At 43.2% G+C, this 24,171-nt stretch overlaps 1 protein-coding gene across 1 annotated transcript; it reads right to left on the minus strand.

The window, feature by feature from the left end:
* Positions 1-4,624: 4,624 nt before the first annotated feature.
* LOC121270552 (zinc finger protein 3-like) lies at positions 4,625-6,917 on the minus strand. Its single transcript, XM_041175914.1, has 2 exons — positions 6,788-6,917; positions 4,625-6,259 (listed from the first exon to the last, which is right to left on the minus strand). Exon 2 carries the CDS (start codon positions 6,158-6,160, stop codon positions 5,294-5,296), a length of 867 nt encoding a protein of 288 aa, XP_041031848.1. The 5' UTR covers positions 6,161-6,259; positions 6,788-6,917; the 3' UTR covers positions 4,625-5,293.
* Positions 6,918-24,171: the final 17,254 nt, after the last annotated feature.

The following is a 24,171-nucleotide window of genomic DNA, read 5'->3' on the forward strand; positions in this document are numbered from 1 at the left end:
CACTTTGTTGAGTCTTTAATTTCTCCAGGATAAGACGAGATTACTTGATGTCCTGTTATTGACTGTTCCTTTCTGGGTCTTTTCTCCTTTCTAATTCTAGATTATTTCAGTTCTCACACCTTCGGTTACTCTCATGGACAAGTCCCAGCTCCCCATACCTTCTGGAGTGGCTCCCCTAGCTTTGTGATCCAGGGAAGGTGTCGGTAACACTCCTGGGATCACTGAGCACAAAACCCAGTCTGTTAATCACTTTCAGCTACTGGACTCTGAGTGTGTCCCACAGCATTGCTCTCACCTTCGATGTGTGAAAAGAGCATCACGTTTGTAAACATGGTTTAAATTTAAATCCACTCAGCAAAAGTATTGAACAGGAATCTGGAGGCCGATGAGAATTTCTGAAGTTTTTTTAAATTCATTCAAGGGATATGGGCTTCGCTGGCTGGGCCAGCATTTATTGCCCACCCCTAGTTGCCCTTGAGAAGGTGGTTGTGGGCTGCCTTCTTGAACCTCTGCAGTCCGTGTAGGTACACCCACAGTGCTATTAGGGAGGGAGTTCCAGGATTTTTACCCAGCGACAGTAAAGGAACGGCGACCGATACAGCTGAGATTTCCATTGTCACTTCCGGTGCCTAGGCCGATGTCAGGTGATCCGTCCACTTTCATTATTTTTTTATCACCTTGTCACAGTTTGATATGACTGAATGACATTTAAGAGTCAACCACATTGCTGTGGGTTTGGAGTCACATTAGGCTAGACCAGGTAAGGACAGCAGATTTCCTTCCCTATAGGATGTTAGTGAACCAGATGGGTTTTTTTATAACAATTGACAATGGTTTCAGGGTCAACATGAGACTTTTAATTCCAGAGTTTTATTGAATTCAAATTCCACCATCTGTCACAGATCCAGAGTTGTCCAGCAACAATAGCTCTACACCATTGCCTCTTCCTAGGTGCCAAGAATCCAAACACACAGCTAAACCTGGAGACAATTAATTCAAATCACTTCATTCCCAGGTTTGAAATTACATTGGAATTTATACTGTGGCAAATTTTACATATCTGGAGAAATCAACATTGCTGCTGCGCACAAGTCAGCTGTTTCCCAACATTCATAGTAAGGAGCTAGTGATATCACAGAAAGGGAAGATCGGTGGGGCTCTGAGTCAGTACCTGACTCATAGAGTCATAGAGATCGACAGCACAGATAAAGGACCATCAAGACTGCGCTGGTCAAACAAGTACCCATTTTCCAACACTAGGCCCATAGCCTTGTATGCCATGGAATCGCAAGTGCACATCCAAATACTTCTTAAATGTTATGAGGGTTTCTGCCTCTACCACCCTTTCAGACAGTGAGTTCCAGATTCCCACCACCCTCTGGGTGAAAAAATTCTTCCTCACATCCCTGCTAAACCTCCTGCCCCTTACCATAAATCTGTGTTCCCTGGATATTGATCCCTCCACCAAGGGGAAAATTTCCTTCATATCTATCCCTCTCATAATTTTATACACCTCAATCATGTCCTCCCTCAATCTCCTCTGCTCCAGGGAAATAACCCCAATCTATCCAATCTCTCCTCTCTACTAAAACTCTCCAGCCCAGGCAACATCGTGGTAAATCTCCTCTGCTCACACCAGGATGAGTCTGATTTCCTTTTACTCTGGTTAATATTGTTCTTATTCATTGTCAGCTTCATCGACTTTGACTGGAAGTGACTGGGAACATTGGTCCAATTGTGTTCAATGTGAGGTCACAGCTCTGGGCTCATCTCGGGTGTTGTGTTCACCTTGGAGTGGCAGAGACTCTGTGTCTGAAATGGAGAATCAATGTCAGTGAGATAGGAAATGAGACAGAAAGTGAGAGACAGAGGGTGAGAGACAGACAGAGGGTGAGAGGCAGACAAAGGGTGAGAGACAGACAAAGAGTGAGAGCCAGATGGATGGTGATAGACAGACAGGGAAGGAGAAACAGACATAGACTGAGACACAGAAAGAGGATCAGAGACATACAGACAGAGGGGTAGATACAAATGGAGTGCGAAAGACAGTCACAGAAAGAGCAAGAGACAGTGAAACAGAAAGATTGAATGACAGTGTGACAAAATGCAAAGGAGAAAGATAAATAAAGAGATTAATACAGTCAGAGAGAATGTGAGACACAAAAAGAGACAGAAATTGTTTCAAAGCAAAAGGCAGAAGGACCGGGAGAGAGGAGACAGAGACACAAAGAGACCAGGGGGAAAGATAGAAGGACAGAGAGAAAGAAACAAACAGAAAGAGAGGTTAACTCTGCATCTTCTGACTGCAATAAATAGGAGAGATTCAGGGGGTTTGTGCATTCTGAATCATTCACCCCATTATCACTTTGAGAAATATGAACTGATCAGAGAGAGACAGCATGGATTTATAAAAGACTAATTCATGTCTAACTGACTGTACTGTATTTTTGAGGAGGTCACTAATGTAGTCAGTAAGGGAATGTCAATGGATATCACTTATATTGACTTCCAGAAGGCATTTGATAAAGTTCCACACAAGAGACTTTAACAAAATGAAAGTGCCTGGAATTAAAGATTATCACTTAAATAGAGAACTGGTTTGGAAATACTGGACAACAGCCTCCTTTTCCTAGGCACATGATCCCGATTGTGAGGTGCTGTATAGTCCAGAGAGATCCGTGGGTGGACACAGTACGTGTAGTCATTTTAGTAATAATCTCACCTTCAAGAAACAAACTGCTCCTAGGAGTGAAATATGGAATTGGTGCAGAAATCCTGAAAGAAAAGGAGCTGGAATTCTACCTGAGGACTTTAAGAGTTTTGATAGAGTTTGTGGCTGAAATTGGTACCATATCTGCTGGGTGGACTTCTGAAAAATGCAGATTTCCCTTTGTTGCATTTGCTATTTAATATTTAATTTTTAGTTAATGGTGACTGCACTGTGCCTTTTAATTCATGTTTAATTTGTGTTGATTTTGGTTTGATTGTTAAAGTAAAAAGTATCAAAAGTAAAATCTTGTCCAATGATTTTCTTGTTGGGGTCGTTTGGTAAATTTGGTTCTTTTGGTTTGTTGATCTCCACAGAGATCATAACATGGTGGATACATTGGATTTGATCTTCCAGAATTCCTTGGATTTTAGAACAGTTCCCAAGGAATGGAAGGTAGCAAACATAACCTCACTATTCAAAAAGGAGGAAGAGAAAATGGGAACTACAGACAGTAATTGGCAAAATGCTAGAGCCTATTATTAGATGTGGTAACAGGACACTTAGAAAATCATTAACTGATTAAACAGTCAGTACAGATTTATGAAAGAGAAATCATGTTTGTTTAGAGCTTTTTGTGGGTGTAATGGACGAGGTGGATATTGAGGAAATCAGTGCACGTCGTCTAGTTGGATTTTCAAAAAGCATTTGATAAGGTGCCACACAAGAGATCATTACACAAAATCAAGTCTCAGATGATTGGGGTCATATTCTAGCATGGATTGAGAGTTAATTAATGGGCAGAAAACAGAGAATAGGAATAAACGGGACATTTTCAGGTTGACAGGCTATAACTTGTGGGTACCACAAGGATCAGTAGTTAAGCCTCAGCTATTCACAATCGATATCAATGATTTAGATGAGGAGACTGAGTGTAATGTATCCAGATTGCTGTCGAAAAAAGCTAATTGGAAAAGTCAACGGTGATAAGGATGCAGAGTTTGCAGAGGGATAGAGAGATTGGGAGAGTGGGTAAGGGAATGGAAGATGGAATACAACATGGTGAAGTGTGAAGTTATCAATTTTGATAGAGAAATTATAAAAGGATATTTTATTGAATGGTGAGAGACTGGGAAATATTTGTTTTCAGAGGGACCTGGCTGTCCTTGTACATGAATCACAGAAAGTTAACACACAGGTACAGTAAGCAAATGGCAAATGGTCTGTTAGATTTTCTTGCAAAGGGATTGGAGCATAAGAGTAAATAAGTCTTACTACAATTATACAGAGCATTGGTGAGGCCTCATCTGGAGCACTGTGTGCGGGTTTAGTCTCCTTACCTACTTGTCTTAGAAGGAGTGAAACAAATGTTCACCAGACTGGTTCCTGGGATGAGGAGATTGTCCCATGAGGAGAGATTGAGCAGACTAGGCCTTTATTTAATGGAGTTTAGAAGAATGAGCGGTGATCTAATTGAAATTTAAAATTCATAAGGGGCCTGCCAGGGTAGATGTTGAGAAAATGTTTCCCCTGGCTGGGGAATCTAGAGGGGGGTGGGGGGGAGGGGTGGGGTCACAGTCTCAGAATAAGGGGTTGACCATTTAAAATTGAGAAGAGGAGGAATCTAGGAATCTCCTCACTCAGAGGTTGTGAATCTTTGCAATTTTCCACCCCAGGGTGCGGTGGTTCTCAGTTAAAATTAAGGCAGAGGTCAATAGAGTTTTGGATATGAAGAGAATTAAGGGATATTGGGGGAGTAGAGCTGAGGTAGAAGATCAGTCATGATCATATTGAAAGCAGAGCAGGCTCAAAGGGCCAAATGGCCTATTCCTGCTCCTATTTCTTATGTTCTTTAAGCCTCAGTCTGGTCCCCCTCAAGCTGCTGAGTGAATGAATTAAATCTTTCTTCACAAATCACCCGGATACCAGACTACAAGTCAAGCCATAAACATTGTTTATTGTTTACAAATTACAGTGAAATGTGGGCACACAGACCCTTTCTAGACATGTCTAAATGTAATCAGAGTTATCTGGCAGTTCATCACTAATGGGGAGAGCTATTTCACAAAACAAGGAACAAAGATTCAACAGGATATTCAGTGATTCACTGAAAATCAGCACAAATGGATGCTGCGTATTAATTACAGCAGGGAGCAGGTTCTGAGGTTATAAATTGGTGAGTTTTCTTTCAGAGTAATTCCTTAAATATCTAACAAGTTAACAGCTTTGAACAGCCCATCTCTCAAATGACACAAGCCTACTTGTGATTCACAGCTTACCGAATCTCATTCTTGAGTTACAGAAAAGACTTTCTCATGTCAACATAGAGCTGCAGGATTGGACGGTGATCTGTTTGTTGTTCGTCTTTAGTTCAATACAGTTTATGAATGGATTTAAATTTTAAAAAAGGCTTGCAGACATAATAATCTATTCACGCATGGATGAGAGATGGTATAGGGTACAGGCTAAGTCTAATGGGAAGGGTAAATGACCTCAGGAATAAATCCCAGCTATCAGAATAAACACAGTACAGTCACAGTCTTGATTAACAGCAGCAATAACAGCAGAATCTAACCCCTGCTGTCATTAATGAACTTGCCGATGTCTCATAAGGTTGGATAGACAAGTGAATCCCTTCTCACACTCAGAGCAGATGAACGGCCTCTCCCCAGTGTGAATGCGCTGGTGTACAGTGAGGTCACCTGATTGCTTGAACCCAGTCCCACAGTGAGAGCATCTGAATGGTCTCTTGTCAGTGTGAACACGTTGATGGTACCGCAGTTCCTCAGGACTTTTAAAGCACTTCCCACAATCTGGACATTTAAAAGGTCTCTCTTCAGTGTGAACTCGCTGGTGCCTTAGCTGATGGGATAACTGAGTGAATCCTTTCCCACATTCAGAGCAGGTGAAAGGCTTCTCCCCAGTGTGAATGCGCTGATGTCGAATAAGATCAGCTGATCGCCTGAACCCAGTCCCACATTGAGAACATCTGAACGGTCTCTCATCAGTGTGAACACGTTGATGGCGCCGCAGTTCCTCTGACCTTTTATAGCACTTCTCACAGTCTGCACATTTGAAAGGTCTCTCGTCAGTATGAACTCGCTGGTGCATCAACAGCTCAGATGATACCCTGAACCTCTTCCCACACTGTGAGCAACTGAATGGCCTGCCCCCAGTGTGAATGCGCTGGTGCATCCTTAGTACATTTAGGCTTTTAAAGCTCTTTCCACAGTCAGTGCATTTAAAAGGTCTCTCGTCAGTGTGAACCGGCTGGTGTTTCTGCAGGGAAGAGAAACTAGTGAATCCCTTCCCACACATAGAGCAGGTGAAAGGTCTCTCCCCAGTGTGACTGCGCCGATGAATTTCCAGCTCAGATGGGTAATTGAATCTCTTCCCACAGTCCTCACATTTACACTGTTTTGCCCCAGTGTGAACGGTACTTTTTGCTTCCATGTTCGAAAGCCGATGATCTTCAGGTCCTGATGAATTGAGTGACTCTGGTATGATGTTTGGTTTCAGTTTCCCACCTGCAAATCCTCCCCTTCTGTGAAACTGATTTAAAACAGAGAAAAGGGAGTGAGAGAGAACCCACAAAAACACAAAGGTAGATTGTAAAACTGAACTGAATGAATCTGGTAATTTGTGGGGCCGGCACCAGGAAAAAGTGACCATGAAAACTGCTGGATTGTCATAAAAACCCAACTGGGAGGAGAGAGAAAAAGATACAGACAGAAACAGACAGGGAGCTGGTGGGAGAGTCAGCGGGTGATGATTTTCCTATTTCGACAACTCAATCAGCTGTTCCTCCCACACTTTCTGTTTCGATTGCAAAGGGGCGGAGATGGAGGACTGATGGGGTCATCTGGTCCTCCCACCAATCAGAGTGCGTGTTGAAGCTGGACTTGCAGCAGAGTGGGCGCGGTTCAGCAGGAAGCTCATTGGCTGATTGACAGGATTGCCCCCTACAACAATGGCGGCTACGCATGCGCCCTATTCCGCATTGCCCACTATAAAAATGGCGACAGTTAATCAAAGCCTTATTCCTGAAGAAGGACAAATACAGTATCGGGAGCTTCTTACTGGGGGTTTGGGGCTTACACCGGGTTTTGTGAAGCTCTCCTATCAAAACCACCAGCCGGCTCCATCCCTCTCGGTCACCCGACAGTTTCTGTCCCGCTGCGAATTTTCACGCGACCTCCTGAGACCAGCTTCGTATCCGCACTGCGCATGCTTCACCTCACAATGCCAAGGGTGCGGGGCCCCCCGTGATTGACTGAAGCACCAGACCAATAGAAAGGGAGAGAGTGTTTGGTATTCCAACCAATCGGAGTGAAAAGGGGCGGGACTGAGCCCGGATCTCGCTCATTGGCTGAAACTCTGCATCTTTTGGATTTGCCTCAAGCTCCAGGAGAAAACTGGACCTTTCTGTTTGTGGCTTTAAACAGATGAAACCATGTGGCTGAGGAGCAAACATTTCAACATTTGTTAGTGAAATGTAGAAAAAGATGAACCAATGCACAATTCAAGGGTTGACGTCAAGGCATAACTGGGCAGACAGAGAATGTTTACTGTTTTATATTCTGGTCTGGGGGATAATGTTCACTGTTTTATATATTGATCTGGGGGTTAATGTTCACTTTTTTATATTCGGATCTGGGTGATAATGTTCTAGTGAGACCATATTTGGAGTACTGGGTGCAGTATAGGTACCATATTTGAGGAAAGATGTAAATGCGTTGGAAGCAGTTCAGAGAAGGTTTGCCCGATTGATACCTGGAATGGACAGGTTATCTTATGAGGAAAGGTTGGACAGGCTAGGCTTGTATCTGCTGGAATTTGGAAGAATAAGAGGCGACTTGATTGAAACATATAAGATCCTGAGGGGTCTTGAGAGGGTGGATGTGGAGATGATGTTTCTTCTTGTGGGAAAATCTAGAACTAGGGTGTTACTATTTAAAAATAGGGTGTCCCCCATTTGAAACAGAGACGAGGTGAAATTTTTTCACTCCAAGAGCCATGAGTCTTTGGAGCTCTCTTCCTTAAAAGGCGATGGAAGCAGGGTTTTTGAATATTTTAAAGCCAGAAGTGGATAGATTCTTGAGAAACAAGGGGGTGATAGGTTATTGGTGGTAGGTGGGACGCAGATTTCAGGTTACTATCAGATCAGCCATGACCTTACTAAATGGCGCAGCAGGCTTGAAGGGCTGAATGGCCTACTCTTGCTCCTTGCTCATATGTTTGTCTGTTCACTGTTTTATATTCGGGTGTCAGGGATAATGTTCACTGTTTTATATTCAGATCTGGGGGATAATGTTCACTGTTTTATATTCAGATCTGGGGGATAATGTTCACTGTTTTATATTCGGGTCTGGGGATAACGTTCACTGTTTTATTTCTGGGGGAATGATCTGCCTGGTTTGAATTTAAACAAAAGCTTGTGCATTCTCCATGGGAATGCCTCTTCCAATCAGAGTCCAAATGCCAAACAATTAGCACCATTTTCTCATACAAATGGTTGTTCCTTTTACTATTGATATTCTTATGAACTATTCTGCTGTGTCCAAGGCGTAAAGCTTTGACAGCATGTCTCTTTTTTCAGCAATATTCTCTGTCTCTTCATCTCAGTCATTAACATTGATTGTAAATAGCTGAGGCCCCAGCTCTGATCCTTGAGAATGGTAAAAGTCATGTACTTCTGTTCCACCGTTCACAACCTCCGTGTTTTACAGGCAATAAAGTACTTCTGAAGCGTCGACACTGTTGTAATGTAGGAAAAGTGGCTCGAAAATTGCACACAGCAAGATCCACAAATAGCAATCTGATAACGAACTGATAATCTGTTTTTGTGATGTTGATTGAGGATGGAAGAGGATGTGTAAAGAGCTGGTTTTTGCCTGGAGATGTGAACCAAGGAAACTGTATCTGTGTGTGATAGTGACACAGCCTTGTGCTCAACTCAGGACAATACACATATATCCTTGCGGTTATGCTTTGAGCAGGACCAGATCACGAATGTTGTGAACAAGTTAAATATAAATAGTGTACCAGTATAGCTGCTGCTTGTTAGATAAGGCTGGGCAGAAGAGGGCTCTGGACCCACTGTGTTATCTTCCCAATACTTAATTGAAGGAAATTTCTACTAATCCAGTACTAGATGTCAGGTCAGCAGTCTGATAAATGACCAACAGTGGGGGAGTCAAGAGAGGGGATGGTGAAGTAGAGCTGGTGCCAGTGTAGATTTGGAAACTAATGCAGCATTTTCAGATCATGTTACCTGGTGGCAGCATGTGAAGGAGAAATAGGAGGGACCAAGGATAGATCTTAGGAGATACCAGAGGTAAAGGCCTGGGAAAGTGAAGAGAAGCTCTTGCAAACGGTTCTCTGGCTACGATTAGATTAGAACGGAACCAGGTGATTGCAGTCCCACCCAGATGGATGACAGTGGAGAGGTGATGGAGGAAGATGGTGTGATCAACTGTGTTAGACGCTGCAGACAGGGCGAGAAGGAAAAGTTTACCCTGGTCAGTGACAAAGGATGTCATTTGTGACTTTGATAAGAGTTGTTCATGTACCATAGCTGGGGCTGAAATCTGATTGGAGGAATTCAAACATGGAGTTCTGGGAAAGATGGACATGGGTTTGGAAGGTAACAAAACATTGAAGGACTTTGGAGAGGAAAGGGAGATGGGATAGTAGTTTGCAAGGATGTGGGGTCAAAGGTTTGTCTCTTGAGGGGGGCGCGATGACAACAAATTTGAAGGAGAGAGGGAACTATTAACAATATCAGTGAACATGGAGAGGTTGTGTGGTCAGTAGTTTAGTGGGAATAGGGTCAAGGGAACAGGAGGTGTGTCTCATGGATGGGATGGGATCTGAGAGGGCATGAGGGGAGGTAGGAGAGAAATTAGAGAAAGATGTGAGTTCAGGGCTCGGGCAAAGGGGAGCTTTAGAGGATTTAGCCCAGTGAGTTAGGGGAAGGGAGGGAAGCAGCAAAGGTGACTGATTGGATTGTCTCAATCTTAGTGATCATGAACTGCACCATGAGCACTTGTTGGAGGTGAGGATGGAAGAGACAGGGGAGAGGGAGAGCACTTCAAAAGGAACTAACTGCTATTAGACATATTAAAAATACTTGAAATATTGTGTATTTCAAACATAGCTGATTGATTTAACTTTTATCCAGAATATTAATCCCTATAACAGGGCTAGAGTTTATTAACATCAGCAGAAATAGACAATGACAATAGGTCAGTCCTAAAATGTGATTAACAGCAAAATCCAATCACTGCAGCTTTTAAAAATGTATTCATTCATGGGATGTGGGCATAACATGCTAGAACAGCATTTATTGCCCATCCCTAATTGCCCCTGGAGCAGATGGTACTGAGCCGCCTTCTTGAACCGCTGCAGTCTGTGGGAACGTCCACAGTGCTATTCGGGAGGGGGCCGTGATGGGTTCCAGGATTTCAACCCACTGACAGTGAAGGAACAGCAATATAGTCCCAAGTCAGGATGGCGTGTAGCTTGGTGGGGAACTTGAAGATAGTGGCATTCTCATGCATCTTTGTGAACTTGCTGGTGTCTCAGGAGGGTGGATGAATGAGCAAATCCTTTCTGACACACAGTGCAGGTGAATGGCCTCTCCCCAGTGTGAATTCGCTGGTGCTCCAGCTGGTTGGATAATGTAGTGAATCCCTTTCCACACAAGGAGCAGGTGAATGGCCTCTCACTAGTGTGAATGCGCTGGTGTGTCAGCAGGTTGGCCAACTAAGTGAATCCCTTCCCACAGTCGGAGCAAGTGAACGGCCTCTCCCCAGTGTGAATTCGCTGGTGTACAGTGAGATCAGATAATTGCCTGAACCCAGTATGGCACCGAGAGCACCTGAATGGCCTCTCGTCAGTGTGAATACGTTGATGGCGCGTCAGTTCACCGGAACTTTTATAGCACTTCCGGCAGTCTGGGCATTTAAAAGGTCTCTCATCAGTGTGAACTCGCTGGTGAGCCAACAGGTTGCATGACAGAGTGAATCCTTCCCACACTCAGAGCAGGTGAATGGCTTCTCCCCAGTGTGAGTGCACCGATGAGATTCCAGCTGAACTGGAAAATTTAATCCTTTCCCACAGTCCCCACATTTACATGGTTTCTCCTCAGTGTGACTGCGCTTGTGTCTCGACAGGTCAGATGATCGGTTGAAGCTTCGTCCACACACAGAACACATGTATGGTTTCTCCCAACTGTGAACGGTGCTTTCTCCTTCCATGTTCAAAATCCGACAATATTCAGGTTATGATAAATTGAGCAACTCTGTTAGATCCTGATGTGATGTTAGGTATCAATTTCCCTACTGCCTCCCTTCCCTTCTAATACCCTGTGAAATTGATTTAAAGCAGAAAAAATGGAGTGAGAGAGAACCCACAAAAACACAAAGGCAGGTTGTGAAATTGAGCTGAATGAATGTGGTAATGTGTGGAGCCGGCACTAGGAAAAAGTGACCATGAAAACTGCTGGATTGTCATAAAAACCCAACTGGTTCACGAATGCATTCGGTCTGGACCTGGGCTCTGACTTCTAAGAAAGAAGATAAAGAAAGTGAGATGTGGGAGCATTAGAGGGTGAGGGATTTTATATATCCACAACTTGACCCAAACTTTGACAGAACCTTCCAAACCCTCAAACAAAAACAAAAATAGCTGGAAAAACCCAGCAGGTCTGATAACTCTGTCTTCCTCTCCACAAATGCTAATGTTTCGAGTCCGTTTGACTCAGAGTTCTGATGAAGAGTCATACGGACTCGACATGTTAACTCTGTCTTCCTCTCCACAGATGCTGTCAGAACTGCTGAGTTTTTCCAGCTACTTTTGTTTTTGTTTCAGATTTCCAGCATCCGCAGTATTTTGCTTTTATCATCTAAACCCTCAACCTGCACTATGTGAAAGGACCAGAGAAGTAGATGTATGTGAACACCATTAACTGCACAAAAGCAAAATACTGCACATGCTGGAAATCTGAAATAAAAACAGAAAATGTGGGAAAAACTCAGCAGGTCTGGCAGCATCTGTGGAGAGAGAAACAGAGTTAATGTTTTGAATCCAATATGACTCTTCTTCAGAACTAGAAAAATCATATGGATGTGAAACGTTAACTCTGTTTTTCTCTCTCCACAGATACCGCCAGACCTGCTGAGTTTTTCCATCATTTTCTGTCTTTATACCATCAACTGCATGTTCCCCTTCAAGTTGAAACTGTCCAACTTGTCCGTCACCCAGTCGTGGATAAACAGAAATTTCCTCTAGTTAAATATGGGAAGACTGAAACCATTCTCGTCAGTCCCCACGACAAACTCTATTCCATAGCCACTTACTCCCTGACAAATGTCTGAGGCTGGACAAGACTGGTGACCATCTTGGTGTCATATTTCACCCCAGCTCTGACCACAAAGTCAGGCTTTGAAATTGATCTAAATGAACCTGATAATTTGTGGGGTCAGCACTTGGAAAAAGTGACCATGAAAGTTGCTGGATTGTCAAGAAAACCCAACTGGTTCATTCAGAGAAGGGATCCTGCAATCCAGTCTGGACCTGGACTCTGGCTTCTAGCCAGTCTAGTCTAGGGAGAACAGACAGAGTGAGAGATGGGATTATCAGGGGGTGAAGGAGAGGGATTTTATACATCTGCCGCTTGACAGAACATTCCAAACCCACAACCTCTACCACCTCAATGGACCAGAGAAGTAGGTTTATGCAAACACCATCACCTGTAAGTTTCCCTCCAAGTTGCAAGCTCTCCTAACTTGTTCGACATCCAGTATTGGATGAAAAGAAATTTCTTCCAATTAAATATTGGAAAGACTGACACCATTGTCTTCAGTCTCCACTACAAACTATATTCCATAGCCACTGACTCCATCCCTCTCCCTCACAACTATCAGAGGGTGGACAAGTCTGGTCACAATCTTGGTGTCATAGTTCACCCCCAGCTGATCTTCTGATCACAGAAGACTTCCAATTTCCACCTCAATAACCTCACCTGCTTTTCCCCAGTCTCAGCTCATTTGCTTCTGATACTCTCATCCATTCCTTTGTCATCTCCCACCTTGACTATTCTAATGCACAGATGCTGCCAGAATTGCTGAATATTTCCAGCAATTTCTGTTTTCATTTCTAAACTAACGCACCCCTGGGCAGCCCCCCATATCCAACCTCCTGTAAATTGAGATCATCCAGAATTCTGCTGCCCATGGCCTTCTTCATATCAAGTCTTGTTCACCAAGTCATTGAACTTACAGTTACAATGGTGATATGTGTCCAAGTCTGTAACATTGACTTACATTTATAAGTGATGTGTGTCCCAATCTATAACATTGACTTACATTTATAACGGTGATGTGTGTCCCAGTCTGTAACATTGACTGACATTTATAATGGTGATGTGCACCCCAGTCTGTAACATTGACTTACATTTATAACGGTGATGTGTGTCCCAGTCTGTAACATTGACTTACATTTATAACGGAGATGTGTGTCCCAGTCTGTAACATTGACTTACATTTATAACGGTGATGTGTGTCCCAATCTGTAACATTGACTTACATTTATATAATACCTTTGATGTATGTTGTTTTATGGGAGTTTTACAAATAACATCTGATACTGAGACATATAAAGAGATATTGGGGCAGATAATCAGGAGTTTGTTCAGAGGTAGGTTTGAAGGAGTGTCTTAAAGGAGGAAAGAAAGGGTCAAGAAGCCAGAATTAGATGAGCACAGAGATCTCAAGAGTGTCCTTCTGCTCGCTGACTTACACAACCCCCCAGATTCAGCAGCACCTCAATTTTAAAGTTCTCACCCTAGTTTTCAAATTCCTCGACACCTCACCCCTCCCTATTTCAGTCATCTCCTCCAGCCCCACAGCTTTCTGAGATCTCCACGCTCATCTAATTCTGACCTTTTCAGCATCCCCATTTTCAATTGCTTCAGTGTTAGTGGGTGTGCCAAGCCATGAGCTCCGGAATTCCCTTCAGAAATCTCTCCACCTCTGTGCCTTTCTCTCCTGCTTTAAGACACTCCTTCAAACTTACCTCTTTGACCAAACTCCAGATCATCTGCCCCAATATCTCCTATATGTCTCAGTGTCAGATGTCACTTGTAAAACTCCCATGAAACAACATACATCAAAGGTGTTATATAAATGTAAGTCAATGTTACAGACTTGAACACACATCACTGTTGCTTCATCACTGGATGAAGATCCTCTCAGTCACAGAATCACACAGTGCAGAAGAGGTCCTTTGGCCCATCGAATCTGCACCGACATGTGAGAAACACCAGACCTACCTACCTAATCCCATTTACCAGCACTTGGCCCATAGACTTGAATGTTATGACGTGCCAAGGGCTCATCCAGGTACTTTTTAAAGGATGTGAGGCAACCTGGCTCCACCGCCCTCCCAGACAGCGCATTCCAGACCGTCACTGTCCTCTGGGTAAAAAGGTTTTCCTCACATCCTCCCTAAACCTCCTGCCCCCCTCACCTTGGACTTGTGACCGCTCGTGACTGACCCTTCAACTAAGGGGAACAGCTGCTCCCGATCCACCCTGTCCATGCCCCTCATAATCTTGTACACCTCGATCAGGTCACCCCTCAGTCTTCTCTGCTCCAACAAAAACAGCCCAAGTCTATACAACCTCTCTTCATAACTTAAATGCTTCATCCCATCCTTACCTAACGGTTTTGTGGAAGCCCCTTCACCACACGGGCTGCAGTGGTTCAAGAACAAAACCCACCATCAATTGCTCAACAGGCAGCAGGGGATTGGCAATGTGAGCTGCCTTGCTACTGACTCCTATAAGCCCATCATAAATTAAAAGTATCTGCCTGTGTCAAATGGATTAACAGCTCCTACAGGAATCCTTGTTCCCCCAACTCGCTCTCACCGAGACTGCGCTCAGCCTGGAGCCGCACCGCGCAAGACGTATGTTCCAGTACTTTTGATGCAGTCCGGTGTTTAATCCGAGCGGCCCGATACCCTTAATGTTTCTGCTAGTGACAGGTCCGGGTGAGCAGCCGCCGTCTGTATAGGAGCAGGGCGCATGCGCGGCCATCCTCGGACCGAATGCAGGAAGAAAAGATGTTGTGAATTTCTGCCCTGGATTCACAGTGAAACTCCTCTGGAAACTCCTTTTACAGGAGTTAGAACAGGAGGATTCCCAAGCGGGAACCTCAAACCAAATATCATGTCATGATCTGACAGTCACTCGATCATCAGGACCTGAATATCATCGGCCTCTGAATGTGGAAGGTGAAATGTCTGTGGGCAAAGATTTCAGACATTAGAGAGACTGGGAAACATTTAATGATCTTTTCAGGTTAAATGTGAGACCAGTTACATCGATCTCATTGGGTAGGTTGAAGAATTTGTTCTATGCAGGCAACTTAACTCGTGTGCTTAAATAAACATACTTGGCAGCTAAAAGAGCAAACCGTTGAGCAGTGTTATTCGTGAGAGTTACAGTCACAGTTTTGGGTAAATTTTTTTGTCCATGTTGCAGTTCATTCGGCCTGTCATGTCCGAAATGGCCAATAAGTAGCCATCCAGCCTGATCCCAATTTCCAGATCTTGGTCTGCAGCCTCGTGGGTTAGGTCACTTCGAGTGTATATCCAGGTGCCTTATAAATGTTATGAGGGGTTCTGTGTCTACCATCTTTTCAAGCAGCGGGTTACAGCTTCTCACCACCCTCTGGGTGAAAAAAATCACTCGTATCTGCTCTAAACCTCCTACTTCTTTCCCTTCATTATGGACCCCTCCAACAAAGGGAATACTGCCTTCCTATCCAATCTATGGACCCCTCATAATTTTATACATTTTATTTAGGTCTCCCCTCAGCCTCCTCTGTTCCAAAGAAAACAATTCCAGCCTATCCATCCTTTCCTCATTACTAAAATTCTCCATTCTTGGCACATCTTCTAATATCCCCCTCTGTAACTCTCTCTAGTGTGATCACATCTTCCTGTACTGTACACAGTACTCTAGCTCTGGCATAACTAGTGTGTTATACAGTTCGAGCAGAACCTCCCTATTCTTATAATCCATGCCTCATTAAGGGTAATTATCCTGTATCCTTAATCATCTTATCTACCTGCCCTGCTACCTTCAGGGATCTGTGGACATGAACTCCAAGATCTCTGTTCCTCTACAATTCTCGGTATCCTACCATTTATCATGTGATCCTTAGCCTTCTTTTCCCTACAACTTTCTTCCTCACCATTAAGCACACAGCCATTTTTTGTATTATCATCAAACTTCTTATTCGTATGCCTACAGTTAAGCGTGAATCTAGTAAATAAACCAGGAATGAAGGAACCAATACTGAGCCCTGTGAAACCCCACTGCAACCAGCCTTCTAGTCACAAGAAGACACACATCATTCATCCCTTCCTGCCATTGAGCCAAATTTGGATTCAACTTGTAATTTGCTCCGGGGTCCCATCAGCTTCTATTTTTCTGCCCAGTCGGTCATGTGGGGCCTTGTCAATGTGGAGTGAATGTTTCCATTTGTGGGAGAATCCAAAATTAGGAGCCAGAAGTACAAGATAGTTACTGATAAATCCAAAAGGGAAATATGGAGAAATGGGTTTACTCAGAGAATAGTTAGAAAGTGGAACTCCCTACCATAGGAAGTGGTTGTGGCAAAAAGCTGAGGTACTTTCAGAAGGAAACTAGATGAGTGCATGAGAGAAAAAGGAATAGAAAGATAAAGTGAAAGACTGAGCTGAGGTAGATGGAATTGAAGGAGAAGAGTGTGGAGTATAAATGCCAGCACACACTAGTTGGGCCAATGGCCTCTTTCTATTCTGTATTTTCTGTGTAATTCTATGTAAACTCTTTTTACAGGGTATTAGGAATCAAAGTAAAAGGAAAATCAATTATCGAGATCTGTCAGAGTCACTTGATTCATCAGGAACTGAATATCATCAGCCCTTGAATGTGGAAGGAGAAATGTTTGTCCATTCTGTCTGAGGGAAAAAAATTTCAAACATCAGTTCGTGACTGGGAAAGATACAAACACACATGCAAGTGAGGGTGTTCCAGTGAACTGATTGTGGAAAGAGCTTTGACTAGTTACACAGCCTGAGAAAGCATCACACCATTTACAGCAGGGAGATCCTGTACACGTGTTGTGTGTGTGGATGAGGTTTCAACTGGTTATCAAACCCAGAGAGACACATGGACACCCACATCCGAGAGAAACCGTGGAAATGTGGGGACTGTGGGAAGAGTTTTTGTTGCCCATCTAAGTTGGAAACCCATCGACATGTTCACACTGGGGAGAAGCCGTTCACATGATCCGAGTGTGGGAACGGGTTCATTAAATCATTCAACCTGCAGACACATCAGCGAGTTCACAGCGGGGAGAGGCCGTTCACTTGCCCTGAATGTGGAAAGGGATTCACTCATTCGACCCACCTGAGGACACACCAGCGAGTTCACACTGGCAGGAGGCCATTTGTCTGCTCTGAGTGTGGGAAGGGATTCAGTGATTCATCCAACCTGCTGACACACCAGCGGGTTCACACTGGAGAGAGGCCATTCACTTGCTCCGAATGTGGGAAGGGATTCACATGCTAACCTACCTGCTGACACACCAGAGAGTTCACAATGGGGAGAGGTCGTTCATCTGCTCTGTGTGCAGGAAGGGATTCACTATGTTATCCATCATACTGACACACCAGCGAGTTCACAAGTGATCACAAGGGTTGGATTCTGCTGTTGTTGTTGCTGTTAATCACATCCGGGACTGAATCATGTTCATTCTAACAGTTGGTGAAGTGGGTGAGTCAGAGGGTTTCTTTCCGCTGGACTGGCCGGTCTCACGACTTTGCTTCCAGTGGGCTGATGCTCTTTGAGTCTGGAAGTGCACATTTCCACTGCAATGACCTGGAAAAGCTGGTGAAATACTTTTATTATACCCTGGATAGTAAATAGTGTTTTTCCTACCACTATAGGTAAATCTGAAATAAATACATTTGTTTTTGTTCCATTGAGTCTACAGCACAGGGCCAGGCCAGTTGTCTCAATTGGTCTATGTTAGTATTTATGCTCCACATGATCCTCCATCCACCCCTGTTCATTTCCCCCATCAGCAAATCCTTCTATTCCTTTCTCCCTCATTTATGTATCTTGCTTCCCCTTAAATGTATTCATGCCATTCTCCTCAACTACCCCTGTGATGGTGAGTTCCACAGTCTCACCACTCACTGGGTAAAGACGTTTCTCATCAATTCCCTGTTGGATTATTGAACCCCTTCAGAATCTTAAAGACTTCATCAGGTTACCCTTCAGTCTTCTCTTTTCTCAGGAAAAGCAGCCCCAGCCTTTCCTGAGGGTGAAATGCTGTCAGTTCAGGTACTATTCTTGTGAATCTTTGTTGCCCCTTCTCCAGTGCCTCTATTTCCTTTTTCTAAATGGAGATCACAAATGTTGGCAGTCCTCCCAGTGTTGTCGAACCACGGTTCTAAACAAGTTGAAAATAACTTCGCTGCTTTTCAATTCTATTTCTCTAGAAAGGAACCCTATATATGGGCCCCACACTTTAGGAAAGATGTGAAGTTCTGAGAGAGGGCGCAGAGGAGATTTACAAGATGGGCATCAGGGATGAGGGACTTCAGTTCGTTGGAGGGACTGGAACAGCTAAAATTTCTCTCTTTAAATTATAGAGTCACTCTGGCAGAGAAGGAGGCCATTCAGCCTGTCGAGTCCATGCTGACTCTCTGCAGAGCAATCCAATCAGTCCCATTGCCCCATTCTATTCCTGTCGCCCTGAAAGTTTATTTCCCTCAAGTGTCCATCCAATTTCCTTTTGAAATTGTTCATCATCTCCATTTTCACCACCCTCATCGGCAGAGAGTTCCAGGTCATTCTCACTCTCTGTGTAAAAATATTCTTTCTCCCATCCCCCTACATCTCCTCCCTAAAAGCTTAAATCTGTGTCCCCTCATCCTTGTATCATCGGCTAATGGGAACAGCTTTTCTTTGTCCACCTTATGTAAACCTGTCATAATCCTGAACGACTTTACCAAATCTCCTGCAATCTCCTTTACTCCAAGGACACCAATGCCTAAAATGAAACAAACCGAATTCATTAATGCCTGAAGTCAAATGGGAATGTTTAATTTCTGTTTTAAAGATATTGTGAAAATATGGTGCTGGATACTAAAAGAATTGGAATAATGCACTTGGGTGTAGTTCATTGGAATATATTAATCTGGTATCCATGTCCATTCTAGTGGAAGTCAATAAAGCGTCGATGAGATGAACAAGTTGATAACTTTCTCTTGGAAACATTTGTATCCTTTGCTTATGATTTTTTTAAAAAACAAACCCACATTTGATAGCCTGGCTACTATCGGAAATATCAGGACCATGTGGGGGAGATAGGCAAAGATCTCGAGTGAAACCCACTTTCATCTTTAATAAGAGCACCTGAAAGTTAAGAATATGTGGCATGATATTGGAATACTGGTGTGAGTGTGCAGATGTATTCTGTTACATGTGAAGCAACTGACATGTAAATTCATGATGAAATGCTTGAAGAATGGGTCCCAAACATTTACAGCTACTTAATAGACAGCACGACATGAAATGGTTAATCTGGCCAGGGGAATGAGACAATATTTTGACATCATCAAAGCATTGACACATACTCCATAGAGAAACTGACTTTAAAACAATCAGGATAGGATTAAATACACTGGTCATTTGGATTGGGACAATCGAGGGCTTGGGAGAAATAATACTCAGCATGAACTGTCCTCAAGTTGGATAGGGGTAAATAGAGAGCTGGAGAATCTTCTACATCCATGCTTGATCTGTTACTTGAAGCATATGTCCTGATGTACTAGTAACCTAGAAGTCATGGCACTCCCTCAGGAGAGGAAATGATTGAAGAGATGTTACCCCAGTCAGGGCCAGAACAGAATTGGAAAATAACAGAGTGAAACTGAGTGAGGAGCTGGAGAGAGAGAGTACTCCTCTCCCTCAACGTGTGGACTGTAAGAACCCTGAAGGATCCCTACTTGGGGTTTTCTTGCTAATTAGCAAACATTAAATTAATTTCTATGAATGGCTGTGCATTTATTTTTAATGTTATTGTCACACTTCTGTTTTTATTCCTGTTGGGTAAGGAAGGTTGGCAGGTGACAGGATGGGAAATTGTGGTTTGGGTCTTCATTGACCATATGCTTTATTGATCTGAAAGGTTTAAAAGGGGCCAAACTTCAGCAGAAATCTAGCAGAGCTAAGAATAGATGACTTGCTATGTGGGAAGAGGGAGATGAACAGCTCCCAAAGGACAGAGAAAACAAGAGTGCCTTGAATCCTAGACAACACCTGGGTGTGAAGGCCACCATGTTTTCACTGCTTGGCCTGGGAATGCTGACTCCCTGGACCGGGGATGGAGTGTGGGGAAATCAATTGTTTCAGAGTTTGACGTGGCTTGGATGGGTACAGATCGATCAATGACACATTTTATAATTGGCATTCAAATATTAGCTCGGCAATGATTGGGTTAAATCAGTCTCCATAGACTTTGCGATTGAGAAAGGAATAAGAAGTGATTCCCCGAGCACAGGGATTTGTTGAGGTTTTACATATTGCACTGGTGCCACGGCGTCTGGGACAGATCAGGGAGCATTTACGTGGAGATGGTGCTTCTATCCAGAGTGTAATGGTAATGCTGCTGCACTTTCATACCACTGCTCAGACATGAGCATGTGTCAGCTCTTATTTACACTGAATAAAATCTAACCACTGTCACCAATAAGGGTAATCACTGTGAATCATTTCAGAGTTTGGGAAAGGGGGATAAAGAGTTAATTAACTCCCTGAACCCCATTTTCTAACATCGCTGTGTCAAAAATAAAATCTCATCTTCCCCGTGGCTCCTTTGCCAATTACCTTAGAGGGAGTCACTTGCTGTTAAAGAGCCTGCCAACCCCTTTCACCTACTTTCCCTAAAGTGCATGAATATAATCATGAAAGGTCCAGAAAAATCAAATATTTTTACAGATAAAAGTTCATTAATGAAACAGAACATTTTTTAAAAAACATAAATTACTTGAGGATCAAAGACAACCAGAGTAAAAGGATTTGCACAATGTTCTGGACCCAAATGGTTTCTCTTCAGCTCCTCTGTACCCTGTTCCCATGACTCCCCACTTTGGACACAAGGGCACTGAGCCCCAGGGGTCATGTCACCATCAGTCCCGGTTGGCCCCCACCCCTTCCCCAATTGGTTGGAGGCCTATTTCCCAGTCAGCCTTCCAGCATCTTCCTATGAGTCAACACCCATGGCAGTTTCTTAACTGGGACACAGGCCCTGTTATTCTTGGCTAAATTCAGCTCTCAGCTCCGTCGCCTGGCTGTCATTGACATGAGCAATAGAGACAGAAAGATGCCAGAGGCTCAAATGGGAACTCCAGACATTGAGTTTTACAACTTCATACGGGTGATTAGTCTTTAGTATAGGGAATAGGGCCCTCTCCGGCTCCTCCTTTGAAAGTAATTCCCTTGGAACTCGGCCTTGGGAATCTTAAGTACTTGGCTAGCAAGGAAGACCTTCAGAACCTCTACTTTTATGCCCAAAGTGACCATTTCCTCATGTCAGAGTGGGGCTTATTGTAACATGACAATTGGTTAACTTAATTGGATCTCAAATTACTTACACCACCTTCTCTCATTATCTTAGACAGCAGACAATATAAATGTTTCATACTATCCCTTTATCCAATTCCATACAAACTCTTATACAGTTTCAAATGTTGAGGCTGATCAGAGTTTGAATGTCTCTTTTGCCAGTAAATTTATCTTCATTGCACATTCTTTACGTACACAGCAATTAAGGTTTTACATTTTTACAGCAAATAAAACTCAGTCTTTTACTATAAATACTGATTCAGAATTGATTTATTAATTGTAATTCAATTAAGGCTCACTACTTATTCAATCACTGTTACTGACTGGTAGCTAATTAATCCAGTGCTGTTTAATTAATAGATTTGGTTAATACAAGATGGACTGGTTCAAAAAGACAGTTTGTGGAAGACAATAGCTTTCTTACCAATCTTGATTGGATTGAACAATGGGCCTTAATCTTGAGCTGGACTTTGGCAGAATCTAATGTCCTGTAGCTTATCAAAATTAGAAAAGCAATTCTTTGTTTAAACAATTTCCATTGGGCCTGCAGTTTCTGGAAACATTTATGTTAATGAATGTGTTTATGATAATAAATATGTTAGAGTTTAAAATGGTTTCCTTGACCTTTTTATTTATAACAGTGAATACAGTATGAAAGTGATTGATTTTTAAAACTAAATTTGACCACCGAGGCCTACCTACAGTCTCATACATTACAACAGTGACTACACTTCAAAAGTACTTCATTGGCTGTAAAACGATTTAGGAGTTCCTATGGTCCTGAGAGATGCTACAGAAATGCAGTTTTTTTCTAATTATCCACAAATTTGGATATGTTACACTTGGTCCCATCATCAACATCATTGATCAGGATTGAATCTTAATTTTGTGTAATAGCCATGTCTTTGACACCATTTTAAATGGTCTATAAAAATCCAAACACATTATATCCTGAATTACGTGTTTTAAAGCACAGGGAGTTACTGTGATTTGGAATGCACTGCCTGAAAATGGTGCAGAAAGCAGATTGGACTCTATCTTTCAAAAAGGAATTCGACATATTCTTGAAAGTTAAAGAAAATTGCAGGGTTCTGGGATTAACTGGCTAGTTTCTCAAATATCTGGCATGAACAGGATGAACCAAATGGCCTCCTTCTGTGCTCCATGGGCCTTGTGTACGTTTAACCTGAGTGGTGATGACCTGGACCCCACTTGCCATGAGTGTGCTAGAAGCAGAGATGATGGAATGATTTCAAAAGGAAATGAGATGGGCACTTGAGGCAAATGAACCTACAAGGATCTGAGAATGGAACAGGCAATGTGACTGACTGGTTTTTTTCTACAGATTGCTGGCATGGACTCAGTGGGCTGAATGGCCCTATTCCCGAAACTGAAGACTCAATGATCTAAAGAGAGGGATTTCAGCTGCTGGAGTCTCTCCAACTAACTGAAATCGCTCATCCCTGGTGCCATTTGCATCAACCTTCTGTCCAGCCTTTCGAAGAACTTCACAAATTTCCTTTAATGTAGAATCATGTGTAGGATTCCGTTCTAGAGGGATAGAATTGAAAAGCAGGGAGGTTATGTTCAACTTGTTTAGAACAGTGGTTAGATTACACTGGCAGGACTGTCAACATTTGTGATCTCCATTTAGAAAAAATAAACAGAGGCACTGGGGAAGGTGCAACAAAGATTCACAAGAGCAATACCAAAACTGAACACATTTAAACCTCAGGAAAGGCTGTGGCTGCTTTTCTCTGGAAAAGAGAAGACTGAAGGGTGACCTGTTGGAAGTCCTTAAGATTCTGAAGAAGTTCAATAATCCAACAGAGTTTTCTCGAGAAACCTTTTTACCCAGTGAGTAGTGAGAATTGTCTTAAGGGGAACAGCATAAATACATCTAAGGGGAAGCTAGATACAAACACGAGGGAGAAAGGAATAGAAGGATATGCTGACGGGGGAGATGAAGAGGGGTGGGTGGAGGCTCATGTGGAACATAAATGCTGACATAGACCAATTGAGCCGACTGGCCTGGCCTGTGCTATAGACTCAGTGGAACAGAGACAAATGTATTTATTTTAGATCTACCTGTAGTGATAGGAAAAACACTATTTACTATCCAGGATAAATGTAATTCATCAGCTTTTGTGGATCATTTCAGTAGAAGCATGCACTCCCAGGCTAAAAGAGCGTCCACCCACTGGAAGCAAAGTCATGAGACTGGCCAGCCCAGCAGAAAGAAACTCACTGTCCCCCCCACCCCACTTCACCAGCTGTCAGAATGAACATGGTTCAGTCCTGGATGTGATTAACAGCAGCAATAACAGCAGAATCCCTGTAATCACCTGAGAACTTGCTGGTGTGTCTGTAGGTGAAATGACTGACTGAATCTCTTCCCACACACACAGTGCAGGTGAACGGCCTCTCTCCAGTGTGAACTCACAGGTGTGTTCGCAAATTGAATGAATTAGTGAATCCCTTCCCACACTCAGAGCAGGTGAACGGCCCCTCCTCAGTGTGAATGCGCTGGTGCACTCTCATATCTGCAGCAATTTTGAAGCCACTTCCACAGTCAGAGCATTTAAAAGGTCTCTCATTAGCGTGAGTGACATGGTGTGTCTGCAAGTTGAATGAATTACTGAATCCCTTCCCACACTCAGAGCAGTTGAATAGACTCTCCCCGGTGTGAACACGCTGGTGTATCAGCAGGTTGGATGACCGAGTGAATCCTTTCCCACATTCAGAGCAGGTGAATGGTCTCTCCCCAGTG

This window comes from Carcharodon carcharias, chromosome 27 (assembly GCF_017639515.1).
Source record: "Carcharodon carcharias isolate sCarCar2 chromosome 27, sCarCar2.pri, whole genome shotgun sequence".
NCBI classification, from domain to species: Eukaryota; Metazoa; Chordata; class Chondrichthyes; order Lamniformes; family Lamnidae; genus Carcharodon; species Carcharodon carcharias.

Bases quoted from the DNA above. Each gene is read 5' to 3' on its own strand.
- LOC121270552 (XM_041175914.1), bottom strand. From the start codon at position 6,160: ATGGAAGCAAAAAGTACCGTTCACACTGGGGCAAAACAGTGTAAATGT.